The sequence below is a fragment of the Schistocerca gregaria genome, chromosome 5 (assembly GCF_023897955.1).
Source record: "Schistocerca gregaria isolate iqSchGreg1 chromosome 5, iqSchGreg1.2, whole genome shotgun sequence".
Classification (NCBI taxonomy): Eukaryota; Metazoa; Arthropoda; class Insecta; order Orthoptera; family Acrididae; genus Schistocerca; species Schistocerca gregaria.
In genome coordinates, this window is record NC_064924.1 from 65,648,976 (window position 1) to 65,671,601 (window position 22,626).

Here is a 22,626-nt window from a genome sequence, read left to right on the forward strand (position 1 = left end):
CCGTTGTGGTTGCACCTATGGTACGGCCATCTGTATCGCTGAGGCACGCAAGCCTCCCCACCAACGGCAAGGTCCATGGTTCATAGGGGGGGGGGGGGGGGGCATACAAAACTGTATAAACATAAATAAACAGAACAGACTTCAAGAAATAAACAGAACAATTCACAAAAACATTCTATTGGCCTGTTTCTTGAGTGCCTCTGTGCACTACTGGACTGGTGGTTAAAATTCTTAACTGTATTAGAGTTGTTTCTGTTTAGTCCTGTCCACTACTGTCATCTAGCAGACTGAACCTGCTTCAGACCATCTGTCACTGTGCACGCATGAGTCATTCTCCCGAAACATGGGCTCTAAATAGGAGTGATATAAGCCTCAACTGCACTAATAACGCATACTTAATTTCTGACATTCATGGTACACTTCAAAACTAAATATTTTTAAAAACTTATACAAAAATTTTCAATTGTCTCAATTGCAAAACATATACAACATTAAATTTGATAACTAGTTTCGATTGTTCATACAATCATTCCAAGTCCGAAAGCACAAGCAGGAACAGAAAATTTCTATAAATTGATTTAATCAGTCTTCAAGAATATATTTCAAGGTACAGTAACGTAAGAAAGTAATGACATAATATTCAAGGTGAAGATTAGTCAAAAAAAAAGTGCCAACATATACAGTAAGACTGACAGCACTTTGCCTAACAGTAATAACTGCAGAATTAAAACTAGATTTGTAGCTGCTGCGTCTCAAAAAAAAACCTGAACAGTCTGGTTATATTTGTGAAAACTAAGAAACTAAAAACACACTTTCAATGCCAAATTGAACCTAAACATGACATATTAAATAACTCATGTATAAAATTAAATGTTATGACTGTGATCAGTGTTACATTGGCCAGACGGGCCATTCTTTTTATACTTGTTTCAGGAAACATACAAATTAATTGCCCTTTGGTGTGCACATCCCTGAGAGGGCTATGTGGTATAGGGTATTGGATGTGGTATGATGTTGCCCCATGGGCGCAAACGAATGACACTGGATTTTTTGGAGTAATTAGAAACTTATAGTTGTAAGGAAAAACCCCTTGATCTTATATTACTTCTTTAATGTTTTTGATGATCTTCTTTAATTGTATTTAGCTTATGTTTGCTGGGGAGTTGTTTGTTGTTTGTTGTCCTGACAATTTCAGTCTGCATTTCTGTCTTGCTGCTTCCATGTGCTCAAGCAAATTTGACATCGGTCTTCACTCTAGCCATGTGCTGGCAAATAGCGGTTCATCTGCATTGGCAGTCTTTCAACCTTTATTTTTGATTGCAACCCGGAAGGTGTACACAATCAAAGGGAGAGCCACGTGTGAAAGCACCCACGTGATTTACCAACTGACCTGCCTACACTGTGACGCTTTCTATGTGGGAATGACCAGCAACAAACTGTCCATTCACATGAATGGACACAGGCAGACAGTGTTTGTTGGTAATGAGGATCACCCTGTGGCTAAACATGCCTTGGTGCACGGCCAGCACATCTTGGCACAGTGTTACACCGTCCGAGTTATCTGGATACTTCCCACCAACACCAACCTATCCGAACTCCGGAGATGGGAACTCGCCCTTCAGTATATCCTCTCTTCTTGATATCCGCCAGGCCTCAACCTCCGCTAATTTCAAGTTGCCGCTGCTCATACCTCACCTGTCTTTCAACAACTTCTTTGCCTCTGTACTTCCACCTCGACTGACATCTCTGCCCTTACTCTTTGCCTTTAAATATGTCTGCTTGTGTCTGTGTATCTGCGGATGGATATGTGTGTGTGTGCGAGTGTACACCTGTCCTTTTTTCCCCCTAAGGGAAGTCTTTCCGCTCCCAGGATTGGAATGACTCCTTACCCTCTCCCTTAAAACCCACATCCTTTCGTCTTTCCCTCTCCTTCCCTCTTTCCTGAAGAAGCAACCATTGGTTGCGAAAGCTAGTAATTCTGTGTGTGTGTTTGTGTGTTTTGTTCTTATAGCTTGTTATATTTTTAGGATTCATAAACATTTTATTTTATCTATTATTACTTTTCTGTTACAATTTCATGTATTGACTTGTTCTGTGACTGTGGAGATTCGTTCCTCGAGTTGATCCTACAAGAGAACACATTGATAGTAATTTTTGCCAGAGATACGATGGTGACTTAGGTGTATCTCTTTTTCTCATTGAACAATCCTCAGCTTTTGAATAGTTTTCATATTAAAAGTTCAAGTCTCACAGCTGTAAACCAAACTGATAATTCAAACTAATTGTAGATTTTCTATTTCAGACACAAGAAAATCACTCGTGAAAACTATGCTTAGCTTACCGAAAGCCTTTCGTGATACTTTTATTTTGATGTATATTTATTTCCTGTTTGTCTAGTTGTTGTTTTCAAGTGTAATAAATGCAAAAGCTCAGTAACAGATTTTATAACTTCACTGTTAATTTAAAAAATGTTCCTTTAAATTGCTGGTTGTTCATTATTTCTTTCTTAGGATAATTGATTTTAGTCACACTGTAGCTCATGCTGTGTTGGGTGCTTCCATTAGACGTTAAAGTTTATGTGTGCTCGATACTAACAATATAAATAGTGCATGACCATGGATATCTATTTCTGCTACCAGCAGGTCTTTTTTGTTTGTTGTTGTGGAGGTTAAAGTGCCCCTCAATTGGAATTGGTAATATTCATTATAGGCTACCAGAAGCATGCTTAAGGCCATCTTAAAAAGCTGAGTTTTTCAGGCTCCAGTCTTATCTGGTTTTGATTTCCAAGCAAATCACCATTGGACAGTGGTTTAAAAAAAGAAAGGCAAATAAGGACAGTAAAATACTAGGAAACTAAATTATAATCTCAAACTAACTTCTGTATGCAACTTTTATTTTGATGAGTGACTTGTTACCATCGAATGTATTCAAGTGCTTGTAATTGTGTATAGAAATTAGTTTAATTTTGTAGTACACTTTTCTTAGTTTTTTACTATTATCTTTCTTCTGTATTTTTAAACAGAGCATCTCATGAGTGGTTGCTCAGTTGATACAAGCTTGACGGTGAAAAATGTTATTAAAACACTGATTACCAGTTATGACAGAGATGATAATTTAACATCCACAATCACAATTAGTCTAATGCTATGCCACATATTCCAACACACAAAAAATAGTAATTTTTGTTTGTGAGATGTAATCTGAGTGCTGCGAAATTAGTGTAGACTTTTTCAAGTATTATCCGGGCTGTGCTTGTTGTGGTGAGCATGTGAATAGTATGCTCATTTTGAAACATTAGTGCCTTAGAACATTTTTTTAAGATAATTGAGAGGTAATGTGTTTGTGTTGGAAATAAATTGTATCACCAAGATGTGATAAACAGCTTTTTTGCTCCAAAACCTAACATATAACCAATAGGAGAAACTAATTACATGCCATCAAAGCATTATATTTTTGTCAAATAATGTATTATTTTAAAAACAAAGATTCCAAGACTTACCAAGCGGGAAAGCGCCGGCAGACAGGCACATGAACAAAACACACAAACACATACACAGAATTACGAGCTTTCGCAACTGGCAGTTGCTTCGTCAGGAAGGAAGGAAGGAGAGGGAAAAATGAAAGGATGTGGGTTTTAAGGGAGAGGGTAAGGAGTCATTCCAATCCCGGGAGCGGAAAGACTTCCCTTAGGGGAAAAAAAGGACAGATGTACACTCGCACACACACACACACACATATCCATCCACACATACACAGACATACAGGCTTGTGTCTGTGTATGTGCGGATGGATATGTGTGTGTGTGTGTGTGCGAGTGTACATCTGTCCTTTTTTTCCCCTAAGGGAAGTCTTTCCGCTCCCGGGATTGGAATGACTCCTTACCCTCTCCCTTAAAACCCACATCCTTTCATTTTTCCCTCTCCTTCCTTCCTTCCTGACGAAGCAACTGCCAGTTGCGAAAGCTCGTAATTCTGTGTATGTGTTTGTGTGTTTTGTTCATGTGCCTGTCTGCCGGCGCTTTCCCGCTTGGTAAGTCTTGGAATCTTTGTTTTTAATATATTTTTCCCATGTGGAAGTTTCTTTCTGTTTTATTTACATCAATGTATTATTTTGAATTTTTAAATTTTGGTTTCAGGGGTCTAGATTCTCGGACAATGCGAGAGATTGTTATCATGTCCTATTTGAGTGGAATAACTGTGCCCCCAAACTACTCCTTAACTGAGCTAGTGCCTTATGTGTGAGTATTTTAAAGAAATTGATTTATTTTATTAATAAGGGATACAATTTTTTAAAGAAACTGGAAGAGCTGTACCTTTTGCAAGTGTCTTATATGGACATTGATGATACTATAATGTTTTATCCAATGCCCTGAAAAGTGTTTGAAAATATAGCTCATTCATTTCAGGAGCCAGCATATGGTGTGAACCTAGTGTAAACAGAAATTATAATTAAATCATCTTTGCTGATTACAAAGAAAAGTTTGGATAATATTTGTGGCATGTAAGTAAATAATGTGTCAAGCTCCCAAACACTGGTTTGGAGATAATCAGTGAAATATTTATAGTACTTATAAAAAATCAGCATAAAAGTTGGGGAACATTATACAAACATGAAAACTGTACAGGTTTTACTCTGAATAAGTGGCTTTAAGAACAAAATAATACAAAATCTGATTGTGATGTTCTGTCAGCAATGGTTTTAACATAAATAACAACACAAATGCAATCATGCCCATTTCCACTCATTTTACAAGGTTCTCCTAACGTCACTTCTCTTTCAATATCATTTTAGCTAAATCCCTTCTCTTTTCTTCAGATGACCTAAATTCATATGCTTGTGTTTCCAGCTGGACCTGTTGAAGATCAGAAGGTTTCACATTCCTCCTCAAGATATGAAGTTTTCTGAACTCTTCAGTTGCATTAACAGTTGATCAAACTTGCAGTACCTCTACCTATTCAGCAGTAGTCTATCCATTGTACATTTGAAATATGCATATTGGTGAAATTCTTATGTTTTTCAGCACTTGACTTAAAAGCCTTAAAAATCAGTTTCCAGCATAACAAGTCACTATGTGTGGTGTTGTATGCATTGTTTCAGTTATGAGGCAAATTAAATATTTTGGAACTTCACACACTGTTAGCCTCTTTCATTTTTCAATGTGGGCAAAATCACAATCGCAAGACATTAAAAAGTGTCCTTTCACCAAATGTTGTGTTCTGTTTTTATAAAATAACCCTTTGCTGCCAGGTAAACCCACAGAAACATAATCATCTTATTTTTGTTCTGCATAACTTTGCATAACTCAAGCTTGGAGGCAGTACCTGTAAGTTCATAAAAATATTGTGCATGCAGGATTCTAAATAATTTGTGTAAAATGGTTTAAAGTTCAATTAATCATGCTTTATTGCCTCCAAAACAAGTGATAAATGGCTATGAAGTCCATATTTACTGCTGAAACGATTATTTTCACCACTAGTTTTCATACATAAGAAGCTAGAAGTTGACTGCTCCAACCTGAACAGTATTCACATCCTGCACAGTTACTGACCCACAGTTATTCTCAAGTTACTACTGCAAGTCGTTCATTGATCTTCTTAAAAAGATGTCCTGAAGTATTCAAGAAACATGCCACATGGAGTTGAAATATGACCAGAAGTTCACACGCAAATAACTTCCAGAATTCTCAAACTTTCCCTGAAACATTCAAAACTGTAGTTACTTCACAACTAGGATAAAAGAATTGACAGAACACACAATTTTCTTCATCTTAACAAAAATTTGTGTGGCGTGGTTCCACATTGAGCTGCAAAGTATGACGGCCCCTGAGCGACCTTGGAGACAGAACTGCAGCACAAAGCACCAGCATTAAGCACAGGAAATGCTTAATTCCCATAGGCTGATGATATACGCATCCAACCAGAAGAGCTCCAGCTCTCCAGTACTCACAGTAATCCCTATAGCATCCAGTGTAATTATAGAAAGCAATTTATAAAAGAAACCCTGTATTTATGAAACCAAATTTAATTTAAATAAAACGATTGATTTATCCCATTCACTGTGACATTGGGAAAGCAGTATGTACATATAACTCATATAACTTGCACATCTATATTTTTATAGTTCTACAAATACAATGAGGTATGCCTGTTTGATGGTAATTGTAATATAACTACAGCCTGGCACAACCAGGCACCACTGTGTGTCTGATGTGTGAAATAAATTGCTTTTTAATTGAGACAAGTTTGCAGCAAAGGGAGTGCAATGGGCTGTTGGTGGGAAAGACCATGCCTGTAAACACCCTGTCAGGAAAGCAACAATGTGTGGCAGGAAAGCAACATTGTATGGTACAGTACAACAGTGCAATTTTAAGATAAGGACCTAACAGAGAACGGTCCTTGTCAGGGCAAAGCTATATAAGAAACTGATTTAAAGTGTCTGCCGTATATTTATATGGGTGCAGCAGAGAAAACATCAACATCAAACTTTTCTTGTGTCTGCTTTTGTATAAAAGAATGCTTGATGGGCATATGCCACAGGATTCATGATTGCACAAGAATTTCCCCACGCAAAAATTTTGCACAGTTTTGTGATAAAACGTCCACTCTTTATGGATGTCCTCCTCCTCTCTCTCTCTCTCTCTCTCTCTCTCTCTCTCTCTCTCACACACACACACACACACACACACACACACACGCACACACACACACACACACACACACACCAAAAAAAAACATAACTAAGAATTTTTAGGTGATTACTGTTATCAAACTATTTTAACAAAAGTAAAAAAAATTCTAGAAAAACTATGAACTGACTCCTAGGTTATATTTTTATACAAGATTATAAATGAATACATTACAATCCCTAGCTCTACTATTGTACTACCAGGAAAGTTATTGTGGCTTCTAGGTAAAACTTTATACCTCCAAAAGTGATGCCGATAATGAACTGAGATTTTGACGGTGTAATTGTAATACCAGTACAAATATATGTATGGAGTATGAAAAAGATTTCTTTAGATTTATTGTTAGTAGGTATAACAAATCAATCAAATCATAGGTTAGCTCACTGCCCTAGCTCTCAGCATCAGGTGTGTGCATGTATGTGAGGAAAAAAATTGCTCCTCCCCCCCTCAGGTACATGGCAAAACAAACTCTTAAGAGTGAATAATTCACTGCTAGGAATCAAGATTCACAATAATCTACTAGGTGACATGTTGTAGTGACGTTTATTATGGAATCACACCTCAGTTGTCACTTGACAAATGATGAGTAGTGAGACTGTCTTCACAGAGTCTCAATACTCTTCTTTAAATGTGTTAATGTCTGAATTCTACTTTTTGTCAAACCAAGAACCTCACAAAATTTTCCTTTACAATCTTGCATTACAGATCCCTCACCATCAGCCAATGTGTAGCACGTATTTACTTCTTTTGTCTGTGATATTACCAGTTGTTCAGCACCTTCCTATGTAGACAGCTGAGCAGTTTCATAAGCACCATTATTTACTTTGGGTCTCTGCCTTATCATTTTGCAGACACACATGTGAGACATTGCATAGGAATTTTGGTTCACTGTTTGTTTTAGCGGGTAGAAATCATTCAAGAACTTAAGTGTCTGGCCATGTGAAAGCTGTTTGCATTTGCAGGAACCCGAAAGAGGGAAAAAGTAAATTATTAAATGCATGTGCATGAGCGCGTGCGCGCGCGCGCACACGCACACGCACACACACACACACACACACACACACACACACACACACACACACACACACAATATTTGAACATCAATGTTGTTGTGCTAGAATGAATGTTACCTTTCAAATGCTGTAAACACTTTCCCATTGTTGTGGCACTTGTATCGGAATATATGTTGTTGGCCTTGGCAGTTCCAGCAGTTCACCAATAATTCTAATTTACATTTTTTGGCAGTTGACCTGTTTCTACTTACATGCCATATTTTTGTATGAACATAGTACGTTATAATTTTAGAAAAAGGAAAGTTCAACACAGGAGATTGTTAAAATTGCAGAGAGAGAAGAAAAACCAGATAGTTACTAAAAGGAGTCACAACACCTATTACTGCTGATAGAAGTACATGAAAATAGAGCACAGCTTTTCTAGCTTTAGGCACAATAGGTGCCTTCCTTAGGAAGGAAAGCTGAATTTGATGGGGGAGATTGTTCTCACGGTAGGTGGAGAGTAATATCACTAAAAATACAGATTAAAAGGACAGTATTCTACCTTCTTTTTAGATTGGATTGGTAAGGGGAAATGAAAAGTGGAAATAATAATGGAATTAAAGAATAATGAATCAAAAGAAAGAAGGGATAAAATGGAAAAGAAAGAGAGAGAGAGAGAGAGATGGTGGGGGGAGTGGTTCTCATGGGGAATGGGAGGGTAAATAAATAAATAATAAAAAAAAGGGGATATAATTGTAACGAATGCCAATATAGAGAAGAAATGGGTCAGTGTAAGCTAATGAAGAATCAACCACATGATTTGTTTACTAGGTTATATGTCTACACTAAATGACTTTGGATGACCACAGTAAACTGGCACAGCACATTGATAGGCACAATAAAACTGTCTACCGTGGAAATGACTGACTTTCATTTCAATGAAGTAAGGGGAACTGAGTTGAAAAAGGTTGAGAAACAGTGCTCTGCAGTACATCTCAATAAACAAGAGTTCCAAAATACAACAAACAAGAGTGACAAAGTACTACATGAGTCATTTAGTCCTCCCACACTGCACAGTTTCACCGAATGCCAGAAGATATAGCAATTTGTTTCCCCTACATTTTTCTGTTTCTCTTTTTTCTCCATTTTCTTTTTTTCATTTTATTTCTGTTTATTATTCTTTAATGAATTTTTCTTTGTAGATTGTTTTCCGCTTCCAATCTAGTTTTACATTTTACTCTAAACGTAACTTCTGTCATGTCTAAACAGTAGCTGGCACACTATTGACTAATGCGCTATGCTTGACACATTACCTGTTTGACGCCTGCATACACAAGGCAAGCTACCTGTTGTATATATATAGGGGGACATCTTCAGTGTTTCAACACTACAGGAGAAGTTGATATGTATGCAACTCATTGAAATGTTGCAGCTTCTCAGCACTGCCAGCTAACTGAAAACACAAGAATAGGAGAGGACATACATTTATTATTGTTCAGGTCAAAAACATGTCCTGACAATTAGAAACGAAAATAAAGGAGGAATGCGAGACGTAGAATTGATGTCAGAAAATGACAGAATGTGTTGGTGGAGACAGACTGGAGAGGTGAAAGGCAAACAGGAAAAGAAATGCTCCAGGAAAACACCCACGTAAAGGAATGATGTAAATACATGCATAGTATCTAGTATATATTTGTGTGCTTTCTGTGTTTTCATTGTAATGATGTCAGTTCCGTATTATTATTGATCTGTGAGCCACCGGATTGTGAGCATAAATTACATTAAAGATTAAATAAACAGCTATTATTACTAAAGATCAGCAAGTATTTGTAAGACTTTACAGGTAACACATATAAATGTGCTTAAAATAAAAGTGGCAGAAATGAAATCCTTTTCTAAATATGTTGTTATGATCATCAGTATGAAGATTGGTTTTGCTGCAGCTCTCCATGCTAGCCTATTCTTCCCCAAGCCTCTTCATCTCTGCATAACTACTGCAACATACATCCATTTTAACGTGATTGCTATACTCAACCCTTGGTCTCCCTCTACAAAGTTCAACCCGCACACTTACTTCCATTACTAAACTGATAATTCCTTGGTCCTTCAGGATGTATCCTATCCGTAGATCCCTATTTTTAGTCAGGTTGTGCTATTAAGTCCTTCCAGTACTTCATTAGACCCATCTAATCTCCAGCATTCTTCTACATCTACATATATACTGCATAAGCCACCATAAGGCACATGGCAGAGGGTACCTCATATCAGTATTAGCCATTTCTTTTCCTGTTCCACTTACAAATGGAGCAATGGAAAAATGGTTATCTATGTACCTCCATACAAGCCCTAACTTCTCTCATCTTATCTTTGTGATCCTTAAGCAAAATGTACGTTGGTGGCAGTAGAATCATTCTGTAGTCAGCCTCAAATACATTTTCTGCTTTTCTCAATAGTGTCTCACAAGAAAAACATCGTCTTCCCTCCAGAGATTCCTATTTTAGTTCACAAAGCATCTCTAGCAGTACACCTTTGAAATGCTTCAATGTCTTCGGTTAACCTGTCTGGTGGGAATCCCACATACTTGAGCACTACTGTAGAATGGGTCACAATAGTGTTCTACACGCAGTCTCCTGTGTAGGTGAGCTACACTTTCTTAAAATTCTCCCAATAAACCGAAGTTCACCATTCACTTTCTGTGCTGCCGTGCTTGTTCCATTTCATATTGCTTTGCAACATTATGCCTAGGTATTTAATCAACATGACTGTGCAACAGCATACTACTAATGCTGTATTCAAATGTTACAGGATTGTCTTTCCTACTCATCTGCTTTAACTTACTTTTTTTTCCATTACTCCCAGTATACATACAGAAATGGAAGGAGTGATGAACAAAGTTCTGAAAAGTATCATAGACTGGTTTTTGGAATGGTCTCATCCTGAATTTCACAAAGACACATATATTCAGTTCTGCACCTCTAGGGGTATTGCACCAGTGATAAGTGTAACTTCGAAATTCTTAGGTGTCCATGTTAATGAAAATTTAAATTGGAAAAAAACACATTTTGGAGCTCCTAAAACAACTTAGTTCAGCCACATTTGCACTTAGAATCATAACAAATTTTGGAGAGAGAGAGAGAAATCAGTAAGTTGACATATTTTGCTCATTTTCATTCAGTAATGTCATATGGAATAATGTTCTGGGGTAACTCATCTTTGAGAAAGAAGGTCTTCATTGCCCAAAGACATGCTGTAAGAATAATAAGTGATGCTCACCCGCAATCATCTTGTAGACATCTGTTTAAGGAGTTAGGCATTCTGACTACTGCTTCACAGTATATTTATTCCCTCATGAAGTTTGTTGTAAATAATCAACTACAGTTCAAAAGGAACAGTAACGTACATAATTAGATTACTAGAAGAAAAAATGACATTCAGTACTCAACATCAAGGTTGTCTTTAGAAAAGAAGGGGGTGCACAATGCTGCAACAAAAATTTTTGACCACTTATCCAGTGATATAAAATGTCTAACAGACAGAAAGGTAATTTTTGAAAATAAATTGATAAAGTTTCTCCTTGGCAACTCCTTCTATTCTGTAGGAGAATTTCTGTGTTTGTAGTGTGTAAAAGGTGGTGGGTAGGAATTGCTGACTCAATCTGAACTTCTTGTTTTCATGTCGGGGAGGGGGAATTAATAATAATAATAATAATAATAATAATAATAATAATAATAATAATAATAATAATGTGGTAATGTTTAGAGTCCAGATAGATGTACAAATTAATTTGCAATATGAATCTAAAATGACTCGTTCCACATCATGACAATTTATTGTGCAAAATGATCCATGGAACATGAAAGTAACTAGCTACCATTCATCACATCAGCTAGAAATTGTATCCAGTAAGTCACCTTGTCTCCCCCTACACTCACTTAACGATGACATCTTCCTCTACACCACAGCATCATCAACAAACAGCTGCAGATTGCTGCTCGCTTTGTCTGTTAGATCATTTATGTATAGAGAGAATATGAGCAGTCGTACTACCACACTTTTCTCAGGCACACCCGATATACCCTTGTCTCTCGTGAACATATGTCGCCAAGGCGAATGTACCAGGTTCTATTACTTTATAAGTCTTTGAGCCATTCACATATCAGGGAGCCTAATTCTTCACTAACAATCTTCAGTGGGGCACCATAACAAATGATTTCTGGAAATCTAGGACTGTGGAATCTACCTGTTGCCATCTATCGTGATTCGCAGACTATCATGAGAGAAAAGGGCAAGCTGCGTTTCGTACAAGCAATGCTTTCTAAATCCATGCTGATTTGTGAATAGAAACTTTTCTTCCTCTAGACAATTTATTATATGCAAACTGAGAATATGTCCAAGAATTCTGCAGCAAACCTATGTTAAGAAAACTGGTCTGTAATTATGTGGGTCCGTTATTTTGCCCTTCTTGTATAGGCGAGTCACCCAGGCAAGAGATTTGCAGTATATGCAACCTAAGTAAGGAGCCAGTACCATAGAGTACTCTCTGTAAAACCAAATTGGGATTCCATTCAGACTTGGCAGCTTAATTGTTTTCAAGTCTTTCAGTTGCTTCTCAACGTAAGGGATGCTTATTTCTATGTTATCTGTATTCAGGTTTCCTTTTGCTTTCTTCTATTACCACATCAGACTGGTTGTCAAGTGACTGGACAGAGTCCTTTGATTGCTAAGGTATGAGTGTGGAAGTTGTATGTTTTGCCCATTGATTTTCTTACAGGTGCACAAATTTGTACTAACTTTTGCCTGTTGACATTTATGTGCTCTTTTTTTGAAATGAAAATGCAACAATCTCTACTTCTTCAATTTTTCTGAATTTTATTATTAAATCACAATCGGTCTTTTCTAGTAGACATTGTCATTATGATGATGTCATGATCACTAGTCCCTGTCTCTATATTGACACTTCTGGCAAGGTAAGGCCTGTTTGCAGTGACAAGATCTAAAATATTTCCATTGTGTGTGAGCTGTTGAACTAGCTGCTCAAGACAGTTTTCGGAAAACATATTCAAAAGTACTTCATAAGGCTGGCTGTCTGCAACACCTGCAGTGAATCCATAGACATCCCAGTCTATGCTTGGATAGATTAAATTCACCTCCAATTTAATATTACACAATCTGGGTAGCTCTACACTACTGTGCATAGACTTTCTTTGAATGATTCTACAGTTGGGTGACTGGTAAAAACATCCAATAATTAACTTTAGTTCACCTAGGCCTGTTAATCAATCCAGATGACTTCACAGTCAGATTAAATTTTGATCTTGATAGACACAACATTTTTGCTGACTACACTGAACACTGTCCTCCTATGTCATTTAAAACACACACACACACACACACACACACACACACACACAGCCTTGCTAAATATTTTGGAGCTTCTTACTTCAGGTTTCAGACAGCTTTTGTTCCAAGAATAACTTGAATATGACTATTTTCCTAGATCTAAAGTAACTGAGCAAGGTGGCACAGTGGTTAGCACACTGGTCTCGCATCTGGGAGGACGATGGTTCAATCCCACGTCCGGCCATCCTGATTTGGGTTTTCCGTGATTTCCCTAAATCACTTCAGGCAAATGGTTCCTTTGACAGGGCATGGCCGACTTCCTTCTCCATCCTTCCCTAACCCGATGAGACCGATGACCTCGCTGTTTGGTCTCTTCTCCCCAAATCAACTCAACCCCAACCCTAGATACAAAGTAAATTCAGGAACTTTGATATGAATGCACAACAATTTACAAGGTGCGTTCCATAAGTAATGCCACCAAATTCATAAAAAAATCATTTATTTAATATATTCAAAAATTTTCAAAATAGCACCATCTTGTGTCGATACACTTCTGGAGGCGGTGTTTCCATGCCTGGAAGGCATCCTGGAATGCCTATTCCGGAATGTACTTTAGAGCTGATGTAACATGCACCTCGATGCTTTCAGTCATGTCCCAATGTTTTCCTTTCATGACTCCTCCTAACCGAGGAAACAAAAAAATGTCAGCGGGAGCCAGGTCAGTACCGTAGGGAGGCTGGGGAACCAATGGTGTCTTGGTCCTGGCCAGGAAGTCATTGACAGTGAAGGTGCTGTGACTCAGTGCATTTTCTTGGTGAACTTTCCACGTGTCCTTGATGTCACTTCAGCAGTGCAAGACCCTCATTTCAGTCTTTTGAGCACTTCCAAGTAGAAAGCTGTGTTCAATGTAGTTCCGGTAGGTACGAATTTATGGTGGACAATGCCTCTGACATCAAAGAAGACAATGAGCATGGTTTTGATCCTGGACTTGCTCATGCGTGCCTTCTTGGGACGGGATGACGATGGGGTGTGCCACTCTGAACTCTGCCTTTTTGTCTCAGGGTCGTACTCAAAAATCCATGACTCATCACCAGTCATACCTGAGTTTAAAAAGTGCGGATCATTTTCAGACCAGCCAACATTTCTCGGCACCGAAGCACTTGCATGTGCTCGTGTTCGTTGGTCAACACTTTTGGGACAAGTCTGGCACACACCTTTCTCATGTTCGAATCTTTGGACACAATGCAGAAAACAGTTGTTTTTGACACGTTTAGAGTTTGTGCTATCAATTGAAGGCTCAGCCGTCTGTCAGAGTTCAAACAATCGCCCACATACATCACATTTTCGTCGACTCGTGTGGATGATGGGCGTCCACTGCGAGGTTCGTTGGTGATCTCCTCTCAGCCCTGCATGAACCACTTGTGCCATCAGAAAACTTGTGATTTGGACAAGCAATCATTCTCAAAGGCATGCTAAAATAATGGAAACGTTTTGGTGGCGGACTTCCCAAGTTTAACCCAAAATTTGATAGCATACTGTTTCTCTACAGAATGATCCATCGTGCCGTATTACATAAACTCAAAACAGGGTTGACGGACATGCATGTCCTGACACTCCGGCAGCTTTCAGCTGAATGAGACAAAGAGTGTTTTGAAGCTAACACCCCCATCCACTTAGCCCAGCTGGTTACAACGCTGAGGTGTACTGTTGCATCAGAAAAAAATTGGTCGCATTACTTACAGAACGCACTCTGTACTGTCAAAATTTTGACAGTCGAAGAGTCTTCACTTCATATGGGATTTGATTTCACTCTCTGCGTATCAGCTGGCAAGTGATCATCACAGGATCTCAAACTACTGCCTAGCCTTTTTTTTTCCCCCCTTTTTGAAAGAAAAAAAAAGTGCGCTCCGAGGGTACTCTGCTACCCAAGTAGCCATTTCCTTCGTGTAGTGTATTCCTGACATGTCAAGGGGAGTTCTACAATTCTCCATCACATAAAACAACTCTATAAATCTGTAGCCAAGGCCATCACAGAATGAATGGAGCCTTTGGTTGAGTCTCTCCACTTCACTCCAAACCAAAGGATGGATGGATGGATGGATGGAAATGTTTGTATGGGCGCACAACAGGAAGGTATTTAGTGCCTCCATAAAAACAGATTGAGACGAAACAAGAAGATAAAACAGCACATAAAATGCAGGTACTAAAAGCTGGAAAACAATGAAAGTAACAAAAGTTGGAAAAAAATGGACATACCTGTACAGAAGCACGGAACGAAGTGTTGCGTCAGTAGTAAAACATTAACGACAAAGGAAGAAAGTGGTAGAACACGGTTGATTTTGGGAATGATGCAGCAAATTGTGAGCTCTATGGCTTCTTGTGAGCAAGGCCAGCAGCCTCCTGCCAGCCACTTGTATGAACTGAGACTACCTCAGAACCCAAGTGACAGATATCATTGGTGCTGACATGAACCGCAACTTGCATATGACTGTACCCTCCACCCTCAATAGGCACTACCATTTTAGCCATCACCATTCCCCACCACTTTGTGCTCATTGTCATCAATCTTTGACAGTTTGCCATTTCCTGACCGAATGCCCTTTTTTTTAACTACCTATGTTCTAATATACGTATGCCGTCTTAGTTATCTGCAGTTTCAGCAAATGATGCGTTGGCTGTCAACTGAGTTTTACCCTTTATCCATCGTTCCTCTAAGGGGAAGGACATGTAATTGTTAGTTGTCTCTACAGCATATTTTGTGGACCTTTCTCCAAGAGTAAGCCCACATTCTTAACTATCTTTCTTTCCATTGATTGGGCTTAACATGCAGTCGCTTTTAACTCATTTTCATATTCATGTTCTAAGGTTCTGACAGTGGTGTGTATGACCTCAGCCACCATCAGTTATTTTACTGCCCAAATGGCAAACCTCATCTACTGTGCTACATATCCATGCAGTTCAACTGCTCTTCCATATCCCTTACCATCTCTGACAGAATTACAAACACACACACACACACACACGCACACATACACACACACACACATCACACTTTCAGGGTTTGTTCAGGGATACTTTCTGAGTTTTTTGGTATAAGGAACTCACATCTTCTGTTTCAGAGCTTTTGCATTTATTTTGTTTGGTTTCTTGCTCTAATTAGCTTTGTATCTGTATTGCACTGAAAACAATGCAAACGTCAATGGGTATGCGTAGCATGTCTTGTTTCCATTTGCTAACAGCACATGTTGTCGTTTCCTCAGGTTTGCATTCAGTACTGCTTCTATCTAGGGTTTTGTTTTCTGGCACTATTAGTTGCACGTTAATACTGATATACAGTTGTACTATGGATAGATTTACAGATGAAGAGTGGGCCTACATGCACCTTGTTGATGGGTTCACTGAATTAAGAGTGGCACAGAGTTAAGCTGTCCCTGCAGTGACATCAATCACATTAGCTGTACATAGTCGCCTACAAGAAACCAAATCTTGATTTTTCGCTTCCCTAATCTGGTGAGACCAATGACCTCGCTCTTTGGTCTCTTCTCCCAAATCAATCTCATTCTGATTTTTATGGTGTACATTTTGGCAGTTATAAGTTACAGGCATTTTTCTCTTTTTTTTAAGGTATTTTCTCAGGAAAGACATATAACAAGACTGAGAATGCTACTAAATTTTTAGACAATTACTAGGTCAGCAGTCTTCACAGAAACGCATTACCTGGGAGAGAGGCAGCATCCACACTGGATAGGAATGTGGCACTGTTGAGCTCATATGCCATAGGCAGGAAGAGTTGCATGTGGCACACAGTGAGATGCTGGGGAGGCACTCGCCTTCCCACTTCTTTTTAAGTGGGCATGATTACTAACCAATTGTCCATCTAAATTACTGGGCACTGCCAAACTGAGGTAAGGAGTAGAGTTGACCACATCATGGCTGAATACAGAACTGAGCACAAGATACTTGACTTCAGTGGCTGCTTCATAACCTGTGCCATCTGGATTTTCCACCCCCTAGATCAGTTTCTCTCTATTACCAAAAACGGTTATTTTCCTTACAACAGGCCCTTCGATTCCATGGTCCTCTTTCTCTCTGTCTCTGCTAGCTGCTGCCCCACACCACTTTTACCCATGTATCTATGCCTCCCCCCCCCCCCCCCCCTGCCCCCTCCCCTCTCTTTACTCATTGCACTCACACAGCTTCCTGTTTGTCAAGTTCATCTTCCTCTGTTCTGTCTCCCCCTCGCAAGTCCTCACCTCCGTCTCATGTGCCACATTACTTTCCTGTGTCCTTGCTGTTTCTCTCTCTCTCCCCCTCCACTAACCCACTCCATCTGGTACAACCCATGACCTCAGTTGAGCTGAGCACAATATAGGCAGCTGGAATAATGTTACATGCAGAGGTGTGTGTGTGTGTGTGTGTGTGTGTGTGTGTGTGTGTGTGTGTGTGTGAGAGAGAGAGAGAGAGAGAGAGAGAGAGAGAAATATGTGCTTTTACATTGCTTAGAACAGTAAAGTACCCAGCATGTGTAATTTTTGTCTCTTGTCTTGTTTATGTTCCTATCAACCGCTCAATGTCCCTACAATATTCCTTTCCTTATTTGTATTCCATTAAGGACTTTCTAATACTACATTTAGCACTATATTTAGGTGCAAGTGGCAATTATGTTGCAAGATAGTTACATGTAATTAATATGAACCTGTGCTTTGCAGTTAAGATAAGAGCAGGCCATGAGTAATAGTTTGATAACAAAACTTTAGAACCAGAATATTGTAGACATAAATCAAATCTTAAAGTACATTGAAGAGTGTTATATGATGATCTATTTTGCTGAAATATCATGGAGAATTAGTGCAGCAGAATCACATACTAGTTCTGAAATCAGAGGATTCTTTTTCTAGAGTTAGAAAAGAAATGCTGAAAATCTCAACAAAGAGAATGCTGTGTTTCATGACATACTCCCAGAAAGACAAAATCATATAGAACAGAACCTCTAACAGAAAATTCAAACACTAAGAAGTTAATTCCGAGCTGGTGTAAAGAAGATAGTTAACCACATCAAAACCCGAAAGATAGAAAACTATATTCCATGATAAGCATCATTGTTACAAGATTCTGAATTCTTTTTCTTTTTTCATGTTACCTAACTGTTACCGAGTAATTATACAATGTGTGAATTTTCATTTACATAACATTTTCAGTAGCACCATTGTTGTTTTTATAGCAATATCTTTATTTTTTCAGGTGCAGCTTTAAAGATCTGAAACTGTGTGTTAGTCCTGAAACAATAAACCCAAACTCAGTATTAAGTGTTATGAATGGCAGTTTTGTTGCGCTCTGTATATGTGAGAAAGGCGAAATGCTCCAGCCAAGTGATCCAAATCTTCCGTGTATACTGCTGCATGCTCCTGTTTGTCAGTGCTTGGGTTTTGGTGAGTTTTGCCCTCCTTATGCTTGTTTTTAATACTGGACACAACCTCATATTTACTGAGAAAGTAAATTTCGCATATTTTACATTTCAGATATTAACAAAGCAAAGCAGATTTTGGGTCCCGTATATCAAAACAAGTTTTTAATGACAACTACATTTTCTATTTTATTATATGCACTTTCTTTGCAACAAATTATTTAATATTTTCATCTTTATTCATTAACTTTACAATATTTTTGAGAAATTTCCCTTCTGATACAAATACGTGATCTTTTTCATAAGTGTTGTACCTTATACTTCTTTCTTAAAATTTCCTATTTGTATTGTGTTTTGCTAAATACCCTGGGCGTTCACTAACTATTCATTAAATGTATCTGTTCGTAGTTACTTTCTTACTATTAACATTGCTTTTATTTTAGGATAGGGATGGGAGGGGGAAGAGGAGGGAGAGGGAAGAGAGAGAGAGAGAGAGAGAGAGAGAGAGAGAGAGAGATGATGAGTAGATTATAACATCATTTAAAATTTTCAAATTCAGTCAGTAATTTCACGAAGTATTGAAAATCAAAGTTTTGTTGTCGCTGGAAGCCTTTATATAATAGGCACCCTACTACTGACACCAGATTCCATGGTAACAATTTAGTAATATAAAAACTTGTGAAATATCTCTGAACAACCTTCAGAGTGTTGTCAGTGGTTTTCATGTTCATCCTGTATACTCACCTGTGTACTAATGCAAGTTGGATAGCTGCCTTGTTTCGCAAGTGCTCTTTAACTGAAAGTGACTCAAAAGCTTTTTCCAAATCTATGAACTCCAGACCATTTAGTAATTCATATTCATTGCCCTATTCAATAATTACATTTATGAGCTGCAAATGATCGAATATGATATACCTATCCATTTCTAAGGCCAATTGGTGCCTTTAAGTGATTAATCTTTTTCTCTCCTGTATTGCTGGTGATAATGTTAACAAATGAAATGTGACATCAGTGTTAAGTTTCTGATTTACGTTCTTTATACTGCTATTGTTTTATATAATTTTTCTAATTATATTGTCATTGTATCTTCTCACAATACAGAATACTTTTGTTTGCTTGATCACATTTGTTAATGTTCCTGTTATTATTTATGCAAAACTAATACCTTTAGCTCAATTTGTCCTTTCCTAAATCAATTTTCTGTTTGTTTCCTTCTGAAAAAATGTGCTAAGTAACTTGTCATTTTTGCCCAAACTAGCAATGTATAAACTTTGCTGTTCCCAATATCTTACTGAAAGGCCCTGCTGTAGGACTGTTCTTTGCATTTTGTTGTACTTCTGCAGAACATCTCCCATTATCATCTTGTAGTAGGGCATATCAATTTGAGAAGTACTTTTGTGTCATTAATTTTTTAAATATATATTTTTAAGGTATTATTCGTGGAGTGGATATGCAAGAAAGACAGCTCTACGTGATTTCACCGCTACCTGAAAGTGAGATCCAGAAAGTCAACTGCCTGGTAATGGGAACAGTACAGTTACCTTCAAGTGTCCTGCTTAGGGAAGCCACTTGTGGCAGTGTTGGTCATATCCCATACACTGTCATTGGACCAGGCCAACCCACAGGCAGGCTTTCACAAAAATCATCTTACCATTTGCTGTTGTCATCTGCAGTTGAACTGTAATGTTATGGAAATAAAACTGCAAAGGTGTAAAATGGTTCAGATACTGTGGCAGCTTCAATACATCTTCTAATCATTGTTTTGTATTTTTGTAACAAGACCTGAATATTGCACTTATTAGACTTACATGTCTTTCCTAATTTGGCAGTGACATTAAGTTAGTGTTTTACTTAGCTTGTCAGACAAATTGCTGTTGCAAAATACTTACCATGTGCTACAGTTTATGGAACAAACCGTCTGCAATACAAATTGTTTTATCATAAGGTAAAAGGGGCAAATTAAAAATATGGCATTTGAATAATGTTTGTTAATATTATCTACCTGCAAACCATATACATTTGTTTCCCAATAGTTTTAGTTTAAAATGTACACAGTGATATTTCAGACTCTGAAAGTATACTGATTTTAACATTTTTTATCACACTATAGTGATACCTCTAATTCCTTTGAGTTTGTATAAACTGGCTGTGTTTCAGACTGCCTCCTGCTTTGCATGTAACACAATGCAAAGAAAGTAGTAGTAATGGACATTCACTTCCGTATATATATATTACCCTTCATTTTCTTCCAAATAATTATATGATGATGATGATGATATCAAACATCATCATTTTAAGAAAGAGAAGGGTTTTAGTGGCCATATAATGAGCGAAACATTAAGAGGAAATATTTACTTTTAATTGTTGTAATTGGTTGTCTTCATTATATGCTGTAATCTACTGTGAATAATACTGTAAACTACTGTGAATAATATGTTAAAGCAATCAGGAAAACACAAATATACTAATGAGCAAGGTGGTGCACTGGTTATTACTGAACTTTTGAAAAGAATATACAATGGGATGATTCATTTGAAAAGGCCACAGCCAATTTTGTTCTTCACTTTTATGCATTCCAAGATAGTGTTTTGTTTAGTCTTTGTTGTCAATAGAATTTCAAATTCTGATTCCCCCCCACTCACTCACACACACACACACACACACACACACACACACACACACACACACACACACACACACACACACACACACACCTTTTTACTGTCTACTTGAGTAAGGGGTCTCTACACACCTGTACATTCTGTGGATAGATACCAAACAGTGTTAAATAAAACAAAACCTGAAAATGGATGCCTAGGCTCAAGATTAGCATTATGTACAATTTAAAATAAAAGTGTTTGAGTTTTAAGATTGAATTTATATGCATCTTCTTTCATTGTACTAAAATGATTGTAACATGTAGTCAATTCTGAGCCTTTCACTGTTAGAACTAAAAGGGTCAGCTTTTGTCTACAGACAGTATGAAAGTGAAAAAGTAAAGAGAACAGGGAAAATTCTTTGATGCATTATTCAGTAAAGTACAGTGAAGTGGCCATAATCTTGGAGATTGATTTCGATACCACAGTGCTTCACTAGGTATGGTCCTGTTGTAGGCTGTATGTCCTGACTTCAACTGACCTTTTAGCTGAGCTAACCAACCAGTGAACAATGAACCAGAGTGCCACTCCAACACTTTCAAACTTCAAGTGTGTGTTATCAGTAAGAGTTGGACATGCAGACAAATGAATAATGGGAGGTCTGCAGATTGTGCCAGGAGACACTACACAAACAACTGAAAAATATTTTGCATCTACATATACATTATACTCTCCGCCAGTGTTGTGTTCTCTGACACCGTCTGTGTATTTACTTAGACCTGTGTTGCTGGAAAATTCACTTCCGGTTACGCAACACTGCTGATAAGATAGCTGCGCGCGACCTTGATGTGGACTTAGTCTCTGTCTGCGTGCTAAGGTGACTGCAACACAACACAGCCATCAAGTGGTGTGTGGCAGAGGATACTTCTGATATATTCACTAATCTTCCCCCCCCCCCCCCCCACAATGCATGGTGCGTAGAAAGAAAGATTGTTAGTAAGCCCCATTATTGGTTCTAATTTGTCAGATGTTCTTATCGCCCTCTGCGCTTGTCCGGATTGGACAGGAAAATCGGCCACTGGCCCAACAGAACAGGTCTCCCATACTGGCTCAGAGATGTTATCAGCAGTGGGCAGCATCTTGTACCTGTTGCTGAGGCTAAGGAGCCAGTTGTGCGGCTGGTTCCCTCTTTCATGAGACATATTCACAAGGAAGTAATACACTGTCTGACTTTTCCCAGAAAGTGTTCTCTTGGAATTTCAATAGCAAACTTTTCCATGATGCAGAACGCCTCTCGTGTAACAGCTGCACTGGAGTTTGTCTCGCACTGACTAAACGATCACTTGACACAACATGCCACTCTACAATGGATCTTTTTGCTCGTTTCTATCAGTCCTACCTGGTGAGGATTGCATATTGATGACCAATAATTGAGACTTGGTCGAACAATTTCCTTATGAGCTACTTCCTTTATGGATCAGTTACATTTCCGTAAGTTTCTTCCTCTGAACCTCAGTCTGGCATCTGCTTTTCCTACTATTTGTTTTATGTGGTCATTCCACTAAGGGTCACTCAGGTAGTCACTACTTGATATTTTACAGTAAG

At 38.2% G+C, this 22,626-nt stretch overlaps 1 protein-coding gene and 1 long non-coding RNA gene across 2 annotated transcripts in view; one reads left to right on the forward strand and one right to left on the reverse strand.

Moving 5' to 3' along the window:
• Positions 1–20,406, forward strand: part of LOC126271882 (polynucleotide 5'-hydroxyl-kinase NOL9) — a 63,422-nt gene extending 43,016 nt beyond the window's left edge. Inside the window, exons 6-8 of the mRNA XM_049974235.1 lie at positions 4,136–4,237; positions 18,262–18,449; positions 19,855–20,406. Of these exons, the coding sequence (XP_049830192.1) occupies positions 4,136–4,237; positions 18,262–18,449; positions 19,855–20,108 (544 nt within the window). The 3' untranslated portion in view covers positions 20,109–20,406. The remainder of the gene's footprint in view (positions 1–4,135; positions 4,238–18,261; positions 18,450–19,854) is intronic.
• Positions 5,253–21,688, reverse strand: LOC126271883 (uncharacterized). The gene is made up of 3 exons (XR_007549154.1): positions 21,563–21,688; positions 8,994–9,133; positions 5,253–5,694 (listed from the first exon to the last, which is right to left on the reverse strand). It is a non-coding gene; the product is annotated as an uncharacterized LOC126271883 (long non-coding RNA).
• Positions 21,689–22,626: the final 938 nt, after the last annotated feature.